General features: G+C 40.1%; 1 protein-coding gene across 1 annotated transcript in view; it reads right to left on the bottom strand.

Moving 5' to 3' along the window:
• The window catches only part of THSD7A (thrombospondin type 1 domain containing 7A), a 307882-nt gene that overhangs the window by 209640 nt on the left and 79451 nt on the right, over nucleotides 1–18791 (bottom strand). The window contains exon 5 of the mRNA XM_068152522.1: nucleotides 6234–6751. Within this exon, the coding sequence (XP_068008623.1) occupies nucleotides 6234–6393 (160 nt within the window). The 5' untranslated portion in view covers nucleotides 6394–6751. The remainder of the gene's footprint in view (nucleotides 1–6233; nucleotides 6752–18791) is intronic.

Below are 18791 nucleotides of genomic sequence, written 5' to 3'. Positions count from 1 at the left end.
CTATACGATGGAACAGCTTCAACAAACAAGCTGCCAGAACCCTTGAAAGGTGTTTTAATCAGAGAGCTGGTTACTTTCCTCTCTCCTTCCCCCATGACCACTCCTGTCAGCCTGTGTTTAGGCACATTTTGAAATGCCTGCTGGACTGTCAGTACTAAGAAGGACTTCTGCCCTCCTCAGGCATTAATATGAGACAGGACCACATAGTCCTGTGAAAATAAAGACAGTCCTACAGGCATATATAGGGAAAATAAAATATTTGTTCAGTGATTTTATGTTTGTTAGCCACCAAAGGTGTTAAAAGAGGAATGTTAGACTAAGTGTTAAACCTTTGTCTCCCCACTTCCGCTTGTGGCACCAAACTCTTTTAGAAACAGATTTGGCCCTTGGAACACATAAAAATTGGGAAATGTGACAAGGATGTGATGGTAGAGAAGTTGTGTTTGCTCTACTTCATGTGTTAAGTGGAAAACCAAGAGTTTAAAAATCAGGGGTTGAGACTCAGGTTCATATCAAGCAATGAAGACGATGTTTTGGTTACAAGGCCCCACAGTAACATCTTGAAATAGCTAAAGTATTTGTTTATAGGCTCTTCAGATGATGTAAGAGGCTCTTGTACAGTCCTATTCCCCAGGCAATGGAACAAGGGAAAAATCACATAGAGATGCTGCTGCCTGAAAAGCTCAGAAGGAAGTTAAGGAGAGCTCTTGTGCTGCAGAACTTGCAACACCTTGCTGGTTCAACTGAAAACCACTTGGCACACTTACTTCACTCAGAGCTTCCACTATCCCAAATATACACATCACCTTCTACACCCATACTACGACCTTTGCTCTGACCATTCACTGCCTCAAACACCAAGCAAGTTATTATTCAAGGACCAATTCTTACATAGTGAGTCATATCATAAGCATAAAAATACAGCTACTGAAGTGACCCTTCCAGGAAACAGATTTCCTTCTTTTCATTTAAAAAAGAGGCTGCTATCTACAGAAAGTCTATTTTGAGTTGTACCTTTGTTAAAAAGAAGGAGAAAACATCCAACTGCAATCGTTATACAGAAGACCAAGCCTTGGTATTGCATAATTGCAGACAGCTCTAATAATTCAACAGAGCTGTACTGATCTATACTGAGATGTGATCGATAGGTTTTACAATAGATAATGATGACAAAAGCCCTGCCTCTCAGATTTTTTCTTCTGACTTTTTTTTGTTCCAGAGATATCAATCCAGTGTTGCATCTTCCACACTTTGAGAGTGTAATGTGCCTTACTTCCAACTGTCAGTAGAAACAACTTTACACTGTGATTGAACCTTACTGATTCTGTGCAGCTCTTCAGTAATTATATTAGTAACTGTAGGTAGGCATTACATCCAACGCTGACAGCACATCACAGATCACCGTGTGGGATGATTTAATGAAAACAAATGAAGCACAGGCTAGAAAGAAGTAGAAGAGTTCTGATGTGGCAAGTGCCTACACTTAGTTGTGCATAGAAATGGTGTATATATAGCCTGCATCACGGAATGACAGACCAGGAAAAACATGTCGTCTTCTTTTGGAAAAGTAACAACAGTATGGCAGCCTGTGTGGGAATCAGCATCCTTCGCAATTTTCACTGCAAACCTTGGGTAAATCAAAAATCTTAGCCTGTGGTGGGCAATATAAACAAGATTATAAACTGCTCCTGAATATGAAAATTTCACTTTATTTTTTAAAGTAAATTGGACAATAACATTTAACAAAGTTACCACAAGCAGGTTTTTAATTGAATTGTGAACACACAGGCTTGGGGGGGGAGAGGCGTTAGTGTGTGTATAAAAGTGTATAAAAACAATTCAGTAAAGCTTCATAATAGTTAAGGTACAATCTTCAAAGTGTTTCAGGAACTCGCAGAAGTTCACTGTAGAAGCGTAGAACCTGAATCAAGCAACTCTTCATTGCAAATGAAACTAGTAGACTCACAGAAGGGCAATTACTGATGGACAAAACAGGTCATTTGAAAATTCCTTCAGCTTCCAAAGTCCAGCACTTGGCAGTGTGCATCCACCTCACATCAGGAGGGTGAATCATCACTCACTAGTACCACAATTTTTCTTCTGTGAGTTGCTAAAAATATTTCTTCACTTCAAATGATCAGCAGACAGATACCATGACTCAGCTCTGGGAGTTTCACGACCCTGCCATGAAGAGCCAGGTATTCCACACAGAGGGAGACTTTGCTTTAATTTAAGCTAAAGAAATGAGATGGCTTTCCCCATTACCACACAAAATGTACCAGTTGCCATCTGAAACAAGAGACACACACCAGACCTGCATGTTATGGAATGTTCTGGTGAGAAACCTAAAGTGTAGTAACTAGGATCAACAATGTTCATCTAAATGCCATTCAAAACACTGAAGATCTGTGAAGCATGCCGTGATTGCTGCAGCAAATATTCATTCTCACAAGAGATTGAAAAAGTTACAAAAGCCAAAACTTCAAAGCCAAAGTAGAAAACTCTTAGTGATAGCTTCCATACCAGATGATGGTGGAAATTAGAAGGGGCCCCCAAATGGTCAACTTAGAGTAGAATAGAATAAACCAGGTTGGAAGAGACCTTTGAGATCATTGAGTCCAAACTATCATCCAACACTACCTAATCAACTAAACCATGGCACCAAGCACCCCATCCAGTCCCTTCCTAAACACCTCCAGTGATGGTGACTCCACCACCTCCCTGGGCAGCCCATTCCAACTTGAGTATTATAAACACCTCCAATTTTTATGGCAATAAACAGGAGGATGGTACTCACAGAATCACAAAGTACATGTGGTTGGAAGATACCTTAAACATAATCCAGTCCAACTTTCACCCAAGCCTGAAGGGTCAACACTAAACCACATCCCTAAGCACCAGGACTACATGCTGCTTTAATGCCCCATGCATGGTGACTCCACCACTGCCCTGGGCAGACCATTCCGGTATTTGAGAACCCTTTCAGAGAATAAATATTTCCTAATATTTCTTCAGCCTGAACAGTGGTGCAGCTTGTAACCATTTCCTCTAGTCCTGTCACTTGTCATCAAGGAGAAGCGGCTGCCCCCTCCTTGCTCCAACCTCACTACAGGTAGCTGTAGAGAGCAATGAGGTCTTCTCTCAGCCTTCTCTAGACTGAACAACCCCAGCTCCCTCAGATGCTCCTCATAGGTCATGTGCTCCAGGCCCTTCACCAGCCTTGTTGCCCTTCTCTGGACATGCTCCAGCACCTCAGTGTCCTTCTTATAGTGAGTGGCCCAGAAATGAACAGTACTTGAGGTGTGACCTCACCCGTGCTGAGTACAAGGAGAGGATCACCTCCCTGTTTCTGCTAGCCACAGTGTTTATAACACAAGCCAGGATGCCACTGGCTTTCTTAGCCACCTGGGCACACGGCTGAATCAGATTCAGTCAGCTGTCAACCAATACCCCCAGGCCCCTCTCCAAATTGCAGCTTTCCAACCATACAAGCCCAAGTCTGTAGCTTATGATGGGGGTGCTGTGACCCAAATAGACAGGAACAGTTGTGACCACTGAAAGGTTTTCGTAAGTTAGAAGTAAACAGTTGAACTTTGAAGTAGAAGAATGTTCCTGTCCAATTCCCAAAACAAATAAATTAACCCCATAAAGCAAAATACAATCTCTAAATCAAAAGAGTATAAGGAAACTCTAACAGATATCACAGTTGTTATTGTGTAGGAGAAAGAATGCCTCAACAACTCAAACATCCTAATCCCTACTGATCACTGTCAAGGACATTCTTAAGAACACACAATGCAGTAAACCAGTACAGAAGACACGGAACTGCATACATCTGAGACTTTATTTCCCAAATCTTTAGAAATAAAAATGAGACACATGCAAGTCATTAACAGCACTTACAAAAGTTGATGTCAAACTGAATTCAATAAAAAATTAGCATGTAACAGGTCCCAACAGGCAAATAATCAAGCTGATTTCCTACATGTAGTCCTAGCCACACATTCCCCTGACCTGTTTCCTTCACAGAAGGAAAAGTAAAACACCATCTGAGCTGGACAAGCTCAGTACTACCCAGTTTTATCATCCCCTCTGATATCTCAGCTGAACTTTATTCAACCCACACTAGATACCCCTTCAGATCACTAACCAGTGATTCTCTTAGTTCACCTTCTAGAATCTCCCACAAGACCAAGAAACTCAATAAACAGCAAAGAAAAAGAATGCAAAGACTTAATTAGAGGCCCAATACAGATGCACTACCCTATTCAACACATCATGCCACTCATTGTTTGAAAACAGCCACTCTGCCTTGTTTTCCATCATGTTATCATCCACTCACCAATGTTATTCTATTAAAAACTGTACAGTGAACATGCTTCTCCCATTCCTTACTGCAGACAAAACAGAGGAGAGAGGTCACCGAAGAAAAACTGAAAGGAAGAACTAGCTCTTCATCAGGCAACTTAATTAGATCACATCTGTTCTAAACAAAAGTTTCTTAAGAGCCATCTTAGCCCAGGAGGAGGAAAGGGGGAGAAAATAAAAGCCAATGCACTTTCCTTCTCCATGGTTTAACTGACATGACTTCAGAGCACATGCACTATATGCAAAGTAAGCAGGATTCAGTCCATAGCAAGCTGACAGTGCATGTTTGTAAGTGTTAGTGAACTAGAGTGGTTCTTACTCTCAACCAGTGTTACTATTTTAACATTTTTACATACAATCTGTTGAACAGAGACAGAATAAAACTCTAGAGTGTTTATTCTACTGATTCCTAGCAACTCAGGGAAAATGTAACACACTTGATGAAAATGCTACACTATTCCTGTGCTTTTGCATAAACTTGTGCATGTACTTGAACTTTTTTGAAGTGTGTGCTGAACACTTAAGAATCTGCAATGAAACTGAAATCTGCAGTTTGAATTTGTCAATGGTTCAAATGTCATAGTGTGACCTATCTTTCAGTCAAAAGTGAAAGTTGCAAAGGATTTTCCCTTCTTCAGATTTCTCTTTCTAGTGTTATTGGAAAGCTTGTCGTCTTCTTTAAATGAATTTCCTTTTAATCTCCTCCCTGAGCTGCTGGATAGATGGAGCCTCTTAAAAAATTCAGGATATCACTGTAATTGTAAATTGATCTGCTTCTGTGGCAGAAGGCTGGGGCCCTCCATCCAGGAAAGAGACTGTCCTCGCAAAGTTGTTTTGCAGACAAATGATTAATTCGCACTCTTTCTTACTGCTACATTTCTTTTAATGGAAAAGCAGTTTCTAAACAAAACTAGTTTACTCCTGGTAACACAGAAGGAAGGAAGCCAACTGCCAAAGCCAATGGGAAATATATCCTGGCTTCAGATTTTAAATTTCCTAAAGGAGACATTGGTACTGCTTATACAGGAACTCAAACTGTATTAGACAATTAAAATGTACATATTCATCACTGCTAAAGTTCTGAATTCCTGTAAGATATTATTAGGCACAGGACAATTACCCACTGATTTTTCAATGCAAAGTTAAGGTTGGAACACTGTTTTGACTATGCAATCTTTAAAACAGACACGTAACTCATTAGTATCAAAGCAGAGGAAATGATCTATCTAGTGTGGTGATGAATCCACATAGCTTATTTGCCTTTGGCTCTTTGGTTATGAGATCTGGCATCACTTTGATTATTTCACCTAATCCATCATTAGCTTTCACATGTCCTATATGCTGTGCAACAAACCTAAATTTAACAAACCCAACTCCCCATCAATTACCACACTGAATATATTACATGTCAGCACAGAGCACAAAGATTAGGCATGCTGAATTACATCTTTCCTTGTGAAAAGTCCATATTTTTGGAGCCCTGTTTACGTTCGAGACTCCAATTGTAACAAATGTTCCTTCCTATTGTGGACAGGCACTCATGCCCTGACCTTTGCTATTTACATACAACACAGAGCTACTAAACAAAATTGAAAACCTCAGAAAACACAGAAAATACAGAAGAGATCCCAGTAACAGTGCCAGAGTCACAAATGAGTTATTTTTTAATTGCCATGTTTGCTTGGATGGTGGAATCCTAGAAGATGACCTATTTTTTTTCTCCCCCTCCTATAATCCTGTAAGTAAACATTAGTAATTTAGATTTAACTTTATCTCCGCACATACACAAAGCAAACAAAAAAGGTTATTGCTGAAAACTGAAAATAAATAGGCTGCTGTTGTGTTAACACAGCATCCTGACTTACCGGTCTTCCACAAATACACCGAGGAAGTTTGAAATTCACTTTGTGCCCGAGCGTCCCAGGTTGCCAGCAGCAGAAGCACAACTACTCCCGCGCACCGGGCTGGCACGGTGGAAAGCCCTCGACCACGGCAAAGAGCAGCGCTCCCCTCGCTCAACCCCATGCCTCCAGCAGCCTGCTGCTGCCTTCAAACCCCACAGCACGACCACGAAACCTTCTTCAAATATTCCCCTCTTCAGAATTTTTTCACGGGGAGAAGGGGACTGGAAACCTCTCTCCCACTATTGTGCATGGCAGTTGAAAAGGAAAAACTGTTTAACACCAGGGAACAATAGAGTCCTTGCTCGCTCTTGCTGCTGCAGCAGCGGCTGCTGCTAGTATGGTTGCTGCTCCACGCTCTTCCATTCAGTGCTTAGTTGCAGTTTTCCATCAGCTAAAAGCGAGACAGCTGTCCGCAGGGGACTCCAGCTGACTGAGCAGGTTATCTTGCTCTGGGAGGCAGGAGCAGTCATTTACACCAGCTGGAGAGAGTGAGAGACAGAGAAACAGGGATGAGGAGAAACACAAATAGCTCAGCGCTGTAATCTCAACGCAGAGTGACTGTAAAAGGCTGGCTTCCCAGACACGTCTCTCCCAGGAATACCCCAAATGATACACACTAAGAAGAAAAGAAATCATCATCAGACATGCTTCAGAAACAAAAGTCATACAGCCAGAACAGAGATAACCAGAATGATATATATTAATTAAGAGAGCATCAGACATTTGTCCTGATAATAATAGGTATGCTGCATTAACGATTTTGTAAACAACAACAAAACCTGATTACACATGAACTAAATAGACAATTAAAACCTCATGAAGGGGAATGGAAGAAAATGGGGGGGGGGGGGGGGGGGGGGGGGGGAAGAAAGGAAGAAAAAAACACACCACTAACTTGCCTTGCATATTTATCAAATCTCCATAACATATAGCTGTCTGCTGTGAGTAGAGATGAACATATGCATATGATAATATGTATGTATGTGTAAGCACATCTCCTCTGGGGCAGATGAAGTGCACGGAACGTGCAACACGAGATAAGATCCTTTCCTAGCCAGCAAGTATGTACACATATATACATGCATAAATGTCAACTGTGTAATTTAAAGTAATTCGAAGATCAAGTTATCAATCACTTCTAAAAAAGACACTGAGCTTTACACATGAAAGTATTCAGGATACATTAGGCTGTCATGATGATACAAAAATCCAGAGACAAAGCTTTTTAAATAGGAATCTTCATCTCTCCCACTCACTACCCAGCGAACAGATGCAGTAACAAGCCTAAAGATCAGGTTTCAGACACCTATAAACTGCGAACCAAATGAGAAATTTTCAAGAACACTGATTCAAAAAGTTTCATTAAAAATGCAAACAGCTACAAAAACACACAGTAGGAACACACAGGACTCGGAGTTTGAAAATGATGGAGCTATTGTTGTTTAAAGAAGAAACCTTCAGTCAACCTCTCTTGGGACGCCTGTCATTTTGCACAACCTTCCCAGACTCAGCCTTTTCACATGCATTAGATTAAAATCAGCAGTGATCAAATAATTCCCAAGTCCTTGCCTGTTTAAATATTCTGACATCAGAGCAAATTAGCAATGTTGAAGGTTGCAAATTCGTCTTTGTTTACTTTCCACTCTGTTACGCCTCTAAGAGGGAATTAAAGGCTCAGGGAGCTCTAGCACTGTGAGGCTGTGATTAAGAGAGATAAGCAAGTGTGGATTACTGTTCCTCAGCTGTTGAAAAACAGGCAACAATCAGGAGATTATAGGTTGATAAGGGTTACATAGAAAGCCATGATCTTAACAAATTTATAGCATCCTGAATTGTACCCTCAGCTAAAGCATTTCTGGATGTACATTTGATTCCCTTCTGCTACATCATACTGTATTCACTTGAGGAACCATGGAAAACCTCTCAGTCTTTGCTTTGTTGAACTGGCCATAATCCTGCCCTCATTCAAAATGCTCTGAGTTTATAGAATTATAGCAGTTTCACAGATAAATTTGGGGTTAAGTTAGTTACACATACATTGTATGATGTACAATGTAGAGGGACTAGAATATTTGATCTATTAAGATTAATGCCACCCTCATAATTTATGAAACATAAGACCAAGAATGTATGGGCTTAAAAAAGTTTTACAATCATCAGGAAGTCTGTGGCAATATGTTTATTGACTTGCAAGGTTAAAATAAAACATATATAACTTATATACTCTTTAGAGAAATTCAGAGTAAAAATGATGGCTTTTTGCAGGAGCTATGCACCAAGGTAAAAGTCAAGTTTATAGAGTAACCAGGAGAAAAAGCACCCTTTTCAGAGTTATTAAATGCAATGGTTTCTACCTAGAATTTTTATGAATACATAAAGAAAGCCTCTGAAAATATTTTGTACGTGACACAGATCATCTGGAAACATCATCAGGGAACAGATCATCCATGTAGTTGGCACAATGAATCAAAGTGGGCTTTGACAGCAGAACAAAGCAATCTCATGAGAGGGGGTGAGCACACACAGACATACACTCAAATGTTTTCTTACATTTATGCAGCTACAGGACCACATACTTTTAAAATGTCAGTAAAATAGGAATTATTAAAATAATTTCACACTCCTTTTTATGGTTGTACCATTTTTTTCTATCAAAAAATCAATGAACTATGAAAGAATAATTTAATCCTTTTTTTTTATATATATATATAAGATGCTATTGTGCATTTAAAACTGCTCAGAAACACGTCACAGATACAGAATGGAATGAATACATAGTATGCAAATCTATGGGGGTGAGGAGGGATTCCTGAAGAGCTGGTTTTGGCAAACATTAGATGATTTCTGCAGTGCATACACTCATGTTCTATTGATTAGGACTGGAAAGGCAAATGAAACCACAGACTTAAGAGTAAGCTGATGACTGTAGACAGAGACACCTACACAAACCTAACTGCAGGAGTTAGACTTTGGAAACAAGAGGAAATATATCCTGATTCCAAGCTTCAGCTGCTGGCAGCATGCCTTACCCAGAGAGCTGCTGTGAAGGAAAAAAATGCTAGGGAAAAACTCTAGGAAAATGCCTTTTCCACCCCAGTGTGTCCAACATGCTCTGACCATCTTCCTCTTTGCTACAATGAATTCAGGACCTCCCTCTCACTTAACAGTGCAGCTATTATTTCCAGCCCACACATGCAACCCATCTTCAAGTACACACCAAATTATCATAATTTATCAGCTGTTTATGGTTTAGACATTCTGAAAGATATGGTTAAGTACTTCTGAGAAGAAACCTCTAAAGCATAGGAATAAACAATCATCATCGTTAGTATTGGTATCACTAACATAACAGTGTCACTGTGGTACCTTGGAGCATCAATATATGGGTCTAAGTAGACTTTTATTCAGATAAAATTATTTGAGGCACAGCAGTTGCATGGAATTTGTAAACTGCTCACATAAGTGATTGAAGAGTGAGCACCTTTTTGTTTTCTAGGGAAAAAATACAACTAGCCTCAAAGACCTTTATGCAACTGAGGCAGAGCTATCCATGAAATACGGGAATTGCTTTGTTCATGTTTCCTAGCATTAAACAGTTAGAGGGTGACAAAACAAACATGCAATACCTTGTATTCAGTAGAAAGAGAAACAAGAACAAGATATAAATTTCTTAGCCACTGGGTATGAAAACCAGCCTGCCAAACAGAATCACCCAGCTGGTATTCCTCTGCTAGCAGACAGCCCCATCCAAGCATCTTTCTCTGTTTATGAGGTGCCATGAATAAAAGTTTCAGGAGCATATTAACTTCTATTCTGTATATGTTGTATTTCTACATATAGAGTGTGGAGAGTATAACATACACATGGCACATACATTCCTAGAATCAACAACATTCAGTGAAGTGATGTGTCCACTACGTCTTCCACCCACCTTCAATTTCAGTCTGGTTAAGTTAGAAATCTTTAAGAGGGGTCTCAGTTCACTCTCCCAGATCTATAGAAGACATTTTACAAACTCTACAACTGTATCCTCTGAGTTGTGTGAGCACTAGGACACCATAAAACCCATCCTAATTCTAAAAAACGAAAAATATTTTCCTTCTCAGGTAGAAAATTCAAAGTCCTCCTCATCTGAACTCTGCCCATTTTGACTTATGTCCAAGGGTTTTTTTCTTTCCTTCAGATATTAATGACAAGTGTGCCAAAGATGATTAAGTCAAATGCCTCCTGAAAAGAGCTCTGGAGTTATGAGTTTACCACAGGCAATACTCATTAGAGAATACAGTGCCACAGATTTGTGTTAACTGCTCTAAGTTTCTAACTTGCTGATCTGACCAGTCACCATATTAGGATGCCCTTGTGTGGGACATATAACCCCTGTATGGAATGCAATAGCATGGCTGCACCCCTAACTTTTAGAGGAGAACTTAGGAAGGGGTGGTAGGTTGTCTTACATGTACATCTGTTTTGCAATATCCATGATCTAAATAATCCACATTAAAGTTCTTGATCTCTATTCTCTAAGATAAATTCATGGGCCACAAACATCTAGCTCTGCATTTTTTGAGAGCCTGACTTACCTGCAGGTATTTTACTACAGATACAAGTGTATTGTAAGGATTCTTTAAAGATGTGACCTGAATCACTCCAGAATGTTACTAGATTTTGTGAACTTTAGGATACAATAAGCTGTATGGGGCTAGAATAGAATAGAATAGAATAGAATAGAATAGAATAGAATAGAATAGAATAGAATAGAATAGAATAGAATAGAATAGACCAGACCAGGTTGGAAGAGACCTTCAAGATCATCATGTCCAACCCATCAACCAATCCAACCCACCTAAACAACTAAACCATGGCACCAAGTACCCCATCAAGTCTCCTCCTGAACACCTCCAATGACAGCGACTCCACCACCTCCCCGGGCAGCCCATTCCAATGGGCAATCACTCTCTCTGTATAGAACTTCTTCCTAACATCCAGCCTAAACCTCCCCTGGCACAGCCTGAGACTGTGTCCTCTTGTTCTGGTGCTGGCTGCCTGGGAGAAGAGACCAACATCTGCCTGTCTACAAGCTCCCTTCAGGTAGTTGTAGACAGCAATAAGGTCTCCCCTAAGCCTCCTCTTCTCCAAGGTAAGCAACCCCAGCTCCCTCAGCCTCTCCTCATAGGGCTTGTGCTCCTCATAGTGCTTTTCTGCAGAGCATTCAGCACTCCCCGCCTTACTCAGTATTTTTCTATTATTTTTCTTCATGTCAGTGCTAAGGACTGTAGTCAGGGAAGCCACAAAAACTGTGCTAAACATGAATAATCTTAAAAAATCTGTATCAATATACTGAATAGCTCAAAATCTGCCAGCTCCATTCCTTAAATTCAAAATTAAATCTGCTGTGCAAAACTTGCAGCTGTTACTCTTTAGGGACTCTAACCATGTCGCCTCTAGGTGTCACACTCGACCATGTCATAATATCCTATTTATGGGTTTCTCTTAATCTTCCGTAAGAAGGTAAGAGACTTTGCTTCTACCCTTTCACAGAATATTATGCCATATACTCGTTTTAAACTTCTGATTTAAAAACAACAACAACAAAAAACAAACAAAACAAACTTAACAAACACCACCAAAAAACAAAATAATCCCAGCAAATTTCTGCCTCTTTCAGACAAGTAGTAAAATTATTTGTGGTTTTGACAGAGTTAACTGTTTTCACAGACATTCTCAGTGTCACAGTGTCTGTTTGTGGTGGTGAGAGAAAGTTCAGTTCTCCCTCTCCCACAAACAAACCACAGCTAACTCAGTCGGAGAAGCAAAGATGAAATATGAGCTATATTTACAGGCAGGATGAAATGCAGTGACTATATACACAATATACAATATTTACAATATATACAGAAATACATAGCAAAGAAAGTAATACAGAACAAAACTACCTCCTCCAGCCAGAGGAGGATTCCCCCACCCTGTACTCCCTCTCTCCCCCTACCTCCCTTTTTTCCCAAAAAGGGTTAGAGAGAGAGAAAAGGTTAATTATTAAGGAAGAAATTCTGTTAGCTTAAAGCACATGCAAGGATTAGTTTTTTCCTTATCTGTTATCTCTCAAGGTTAGCTCCCGCAACTGTTGCCCAGAAGCAGACAGGCTGAAAAGACAGAACAGACTGACACTGAGACAGAGACTCAAACTGCACTAAAAGTTGCATTCTACCAATCTACCAAGGAAATTCATTTAGACTTTATCTTTGTTTTTCATTCTACACCAAAACATTCAGCCAGAGTGTTCCAGCAACTGTCCCTTTCTTAAAGGCACAGCCTAAAACGGTCACACTGTTTATTAAATGTACACCCTTCATTTGGATGATGGGTTTGGAGGGCAAATCAGTAACTCTTGAGTTATGCCTGTGAGCTGCGCACATTTAAGTAAATCTTACACGAACATAATCACGAGAAGATGTTACTAATGGACACAAACTCTTCACTGTTTCTTGATTACTTTGAAAATATTTGCAGCATGAGAAAGTTAGGGTGTCGAAAATTAATAGAGATTCTACTTGCATGAATGCATGAGCAGCAAACAGTCATCTAGTTCTGACTTTACAAATGCTTGTCTTTTATTGAGTCTCAGGCTGCGCCAGGGGAAGTTTAGGCTGGAGGTCAGGAGGAAGTTTTACACAGAGAGAGTGATTGCCCATTGGAATGGGCTGCCCAGGGAGGTGGTGGAGTCGCCGTCACTGGAGGTGTTCGGGAGGAGACTTGACAGGGTGCTTGGTTACATGGGTTAGTTGATTAGGTGGTGTTGGATTATAGGTTGGACGCGATGATCTTGAAGGTCTCTTCCAACCTGGTTTATTCTATTCTATTCTAAACTAGCAAATCTAGAAGAAATTATCTTTTCTGAGCTGGTTTGTTTGTTTTGTAAGATTATATTGGGGTGGGAGGTAGAGGGGGTGCTTTTCTGGTTTATTTTTAATTGAGTTTAAGCCTAGAAGTTTTTCTAGCTGTTACTTCCTTGCTCAGGGATTAATTTTTTCAGTTGAAAAAAAACAAACCACAAACAAACAAAGTAATGTAGCCTTTTGCTTTTGGGCTGGTTGGTTGGTTGTGCTGGTTTGGGTTTTTGGGGGGGGGGGGGGTGCTTTTGTTGGTTTGATTTTTTTGTTTAGTTTGTTTGGGGTTTTTTGTTTGGTTTGGGTCTGTTTGGGTTTTTTTTCCTTTTCTTTCATTCTGTTCTACTGTATTCCAGTAGCTCTCTCAGTTTGGTCTAACACCTGGCTTTTGCAATTTTGTGATACCCCTTTGGTAAGTAACAGTCAATGTTCCTAGTATGGAACGTCCATGAAAATCAAGTATTCTTTGTGAGAAACGCACATTTACTGCAACACTAGAAGGCATATTAATAGCTGCTTGTTGGAAGATATTCAAGCTAGGGGAATTCAAGAAGAAATCAATGAATTTATCAAGGAATCCATCTAACTTCGCATCAAGCTACCTGGTGAAACAGTGCGCTTGCCATTTTTGTTTGTCAGAAAAATATTAGTTTTTGACTTGAAGATAGATTATAACCAAGGAAAGGCTGCTAGGCTGAACAGATCAATACCTCTGTGAAACACAGCAGCCCAAAGAACTGTAGAAGGTCAGATTAGATCAGCTAATTCTACCTTCTAGTTTTAAACTCTGAATGAACATTGTCCTTTCTGCCCTGGTTACATTGGCTTCAACAGTCAACCACATTAAGCAGAACCTTTCCATAGGTCAGAACTAGCTGTAAAAGGGTCTGTGATAGTTCCCTATCAAGAACTAACATCCCTGCTAAGAATTCAAGCTCTCAGCCTTTTCTCATCCATTCAGAGATCTGTTTATTTTTAATTGGGCCTAACTTTCTTTCAGGAAAGCTGACATGTCAATACCTGCACTGAAATCATAGCACCGAAAAGCTACTGAGTGTAGACAGTTTCAAGGCCCATCTTGACAGGGTGCTGGGCCCTCTCATTTAAACTATATTCTGACCCTGAAAAGTTGCACTAGATGATCTTTGAGGTCCCTTCCAACCTGATATTCTATGAATCTATAAATCTGGTGAAACTTGCTGTACAATAGAAGAATACAACATAGGTTTTTAATTGGAAAGCCATCAGCATTGATACCCCAGCTTGCTCAAGAGATGTTGAACTTCTTCATGTATTCAGAAGCATTTGAAACTTCTCCTGCAGAGACTGTAGGTACAATATGATTCTAATCACACACAAAATTCACAAGCAAAATACTAATTAATCATATTTAGGGCTTGTAGTGAGGTCTGCATTACTACCCTGACTCAACTATATTTTGGTTTCTTAAGACTACCAAATTTGCAGTTTCATAGTAGCTTTATAGACAAAGCCAAAGACATGAAAAACACATTAAAATTATGACCATCCTGGTCCTAACAATTTCAGTGAAGAAAAGAAATAATATTTTGTGTTTGTGTGTGTGTGTGTTAATACACAAGGAACAAAATGAGTGCATGGAAGTGGCAATTTTTTCACTTAAAAGCTTTTGATAAACTCCACTCTGGGGAAGAAACTTGAACTGTGCTCCTGTTGGGAGCAATGTGTCCTCTTATAACCTCTAAAAAGCAGTCTCTGCACACAATTAGAACATCTACTGGAATCGAGGTATCATTATGCATTTGCTTACAGAGTACTGAGGGGAGGAAAAAAACATAAAACTAAGATTGGCCACAAAAGTGAGATAGGAACATGAAGCTGTGAGAAAGCTTTGGAAAGAATAAGTGATAAGAAGAGCTAAGAAAACCGATTGGAATCAGGGTAAGAAACCCAAGTGGAGAAAAAAATATTGAAAGGAAGCCTCAAAGAAGACCAGGGGGCTGGAAAACCTCCCCTATGACAAGAAGCTCAGGGAGCTGGGGTTGTTCAGCCTGGAGAAGAGAAGGCTGCAGGAAGACCTAATAGCAACCTTCCAGTACCTGAGAGGGACCTGCAAGAAGGCTGGAGAGGACCTTTCCAAAGGCCTGCAGCAATAGAATGAGAAACAATGGCTTGAATAGAGAAGAGTAGACGTTAGGAGAAAGTTCTTTACCATGAGGATGGTGGAACACTTGAACAGGGTACCCAGAGAGGTGGTTGAGGTTCCATCCTGGTAAATATTCAAGATCAGGCTCAACAAAGCTCTGAGCAACCTGAACTAGGGGGGATTAGACTAGATGACCTTCAGAGGTCCCTTTTAACACAAACCATTCTATGATTCTACAACCAGTATTTGTGTAGGTGTGCTATTTACTGCTTACTCTTTTAACACATTTGGCATGATCTCCAATTTGTAAACCTACTGCACAAAGAATGGAGCTTTTTCAATCTAACTTTAGTTACCTCACTTTCAGGAAGTCCAATACAGAATTCACTAATGGAGAAAACAAGCCAATCCAGGTGACTGTAATTGCCAGTTTTCTACCACTAAGCTCATTATTTAGATTTTTTGACAGGAAACCAAAAGGTAGGATTCTAATAGGACTTCCCAGTCAACTCTGTTCTTGCATTGTGTGCATATACTTTTGTAATTTGTCTTTCTAAAACCAATGAGAACAGCTAGTCCCTATGCCTAATATGAACTTATGCAGAAAGTAAATTGATCCACACAGCATGCTCACCAGAGAAAAATAACAGTCAAAACTAATAGCTGCAAATGTAAATAAGTAGAATGATTCACAGCACCTTAAAAGCAGGTGGAGACATTTCAAAGACACAATGAAGAGGTAAGTACTGACATCCCTGGCAAGGGGAACAGAAAGAGAACGGAATAAACAAAGCAAAATCAGTGCCCATCATTGTCTTTGAAAATCCTCTCCAGGGAGAGCTTAGTAATTTGCACATACCAAATCACCTTTAAACAAAAGCCACCTTCAGTCAATTTTAAACCTTCTCCTTATTAAAATCCTATTGATTGATCATCCTTCATCTCAATGTCTGACAAGCCAATTTCCATTTTCAAGGAGGAAAGTGTTGGTCTTCTTTTTCAAGCCATAAATCATTTAAACAATTTGTTATCAATTCTCAAATTGCTTAAGTAATACAAATTAATAGGAAAATTAAACAAGGCTGCTTTGTTTAGTGAGTTGCCGTTTCACTGGGTTCTTTTTATCTTAGCCAATATGTTTAATGGTTTCCAGAAACAGATAGGCTCAGTAGTAGCGACAAACACAATATAGCTGGAAGCAGCTTTCAATGATTTGTTAACTTCCTAAGAGTCCTAACTTAGCTGGCCAAAAGCACAGCTGCATGGTTTGTGCTGACTTCAACAAATCAATAATCAAGAGGAGAACCACCTCAAGAAACTGATTAAAGAACCTCACACCACTGTGACATGGGGTAAGATGAGGTGAAATTTAAAACATATTCAATTAATGATCAAGGTTCAGCTGTGATTTGCTAACTAACCAAGACCTAAGATAGAATTATGTTGTATCATTAATAATATTTTGCAGAATCTTAGGTTATAATTAAAGTAGCAGCACAGAAGATAATATCTGAAAATAAATCCTTCACTCTCTACTTTTACAAGAATAATTCACAAGTGTGTTCCATTTGCCATACTTTGATTCCACGGTGGCTTTTACTAGGGGGACAGAAAGGAAATCTGTTCCTACTGATCAATCTCCCCATTGGAAATTATAGGTCACTCTCACTGAAGTCAACTCTGTAGCAAACTACTCTATAAAAAATAAATCTTAATAAGGAGGGCAACAAAATTAATGAGTTCTAAGCCCATATTAAGGAAAGCATGATGCCATTTTAAACCACATGGTCAACTAGTTCCAAAATACTGAATTGTTAAAACCCCCCAGGTTAGACTGATGGGCCAAGGCTAATTATATGAAGCATAACAAGGCCAAGTTCAAGGTCCTTCACCTGCATCGGAACAACCCCATGGCAAGCTACAGACTTGGGGATGTGTGGTTGGAAAGCTGCAACTTGAAGAGACACCTGGGAATGTTGGTTGACAGTCAACTGCATATGAGTCAGCAGTGTGCCCAGGTGGCCAAGCAAGCCAATTGCAACCTGGCTTGTATTAGAAACACGGCGGCCAATGGGAGCAGGGAGATGATTGTCCCCATGTACTCAGCACTGAGTATTGTGTTCAGTTCTGGGTCCTTCACTATAGGAAGGACGTTGAGGTTCTGGAGCATGTCCAGAGAAGGGCAACCAGGCTCATGAAGGACTTAGAGCACATGACCTATGAGGAGCATGTAAGGGAGATGGGGTTCAGTCTGGAGGAAGCTGAGGGGAGACCTCACTGCTTTCTACAAGTATTAAGGGAGGCTGGAGTGAGGAGAGGGCCAGCCTCTTTTTCTTGGTGTCAAGTGACAGGACTAGAGGAAATGGTTGCAAGCTGCGCCAGAGGAGGTTCAGGATGGATATTAGGAAATACTTCTTCACTGAAAGGGTTCTCAAACATTGGAATAGTCTGTCCAGGGCAGTGGTGGGGTGTTCAAGTGGTATGTGGACCTGGTGCTGAAAGACATGGTTTAGACTCAACCCTTCAGTGCTGGGTCAAGGGTTGGACTGGATGGGCTTTGAGGTCCAACCAACTGTGATTCTGTGATTGTCCTGAGTGCTGGCTTTCCTTCCTCCTCTCCTGTTGCAGTATCATCCTCTCCTACAATTCACTGCAACAGTATATCTGTGGCAAAAAGTAAGCAGGCAAATCTATGCACAGAGATAGGTGACATCACAACCACGTAAAACTGGATTTTCTGCATACAGATCACAACACACTTACATTCTGTGTGCTGTTTAAAAATCTTCTCCAACTTATTAGCATTAAAATTAGAGCTTCACTAGGAGGATTAAACCAGGCTTAAGGTGATGTGACACCTTTAGGACAGGAAAAAATTTCATTCAATTGCATCATTGTTCTTCCCTATGAACAGTTTTCTCCAATCACTAGTGTACCTGCATACCTAGGAGGAAAAGCTTTCCAATTAGCTGCTTGTGGCAGCTCTAGTACTTCCATAAGTTTTTTTCCCATGAGATTGAAAACTAACTTTTGTCTAAACTGACAATTGCATCTTTATACTTTCTGCAGAGTATACAACTGCTTTGATATACTGCTCACTGAGGGAAGAAACAGTATAGAGGAGATTAAAAGCAGAAAGAGTTTTCTCAGTGATGGCATTATTACTAAAATAGCATAAAAACTTGAAAAGTAGATGTCTCCAGATCAGCATTTTGTTCAGTTACTACCAGCCAGCCAGACAGATGAGTGGAGAATGGTTTCCCTGAGACAACAAAATTTAATCTATACAGATGAAACAGAGTGAGGACCACTGACAAACCTTAAGTATGACTCTGAGAGCACAACAGCAACATTTGGATGATGCTGAGTTCAGGAGAAGAGCTGAATATGTTTTACTAGTGGAACAAGAGGCATGTCATGTATAAAGCAGAAGTCAAGTTTTCCATAAGAACCTGTTTCCTAAATGTATCATAGTATCATAGTATCAGTCAGGGTTGGAAGGGACCACAA

This window comes from Melanerpes formicivorus, unplaced genomic scaffold, assembly GCF_026170545.1.
Source record: "Melanerpes formicivorus ecotype bairdi unplaced genomic scaffold, bMelFor1.0.p_v2 SCAF_23, whole genome shotgun sequence".
Lineage (NCBI taxonomy): Eukaryota > Metazoa > Chordata > Aves > Piciformes > Picidae > Melanerpes > Melanerpes formicivorus.
Note: the sequence above shows the minus strand (reverse complement) of the source record. Positions and strands in the feature narration are given on the sequence as shown.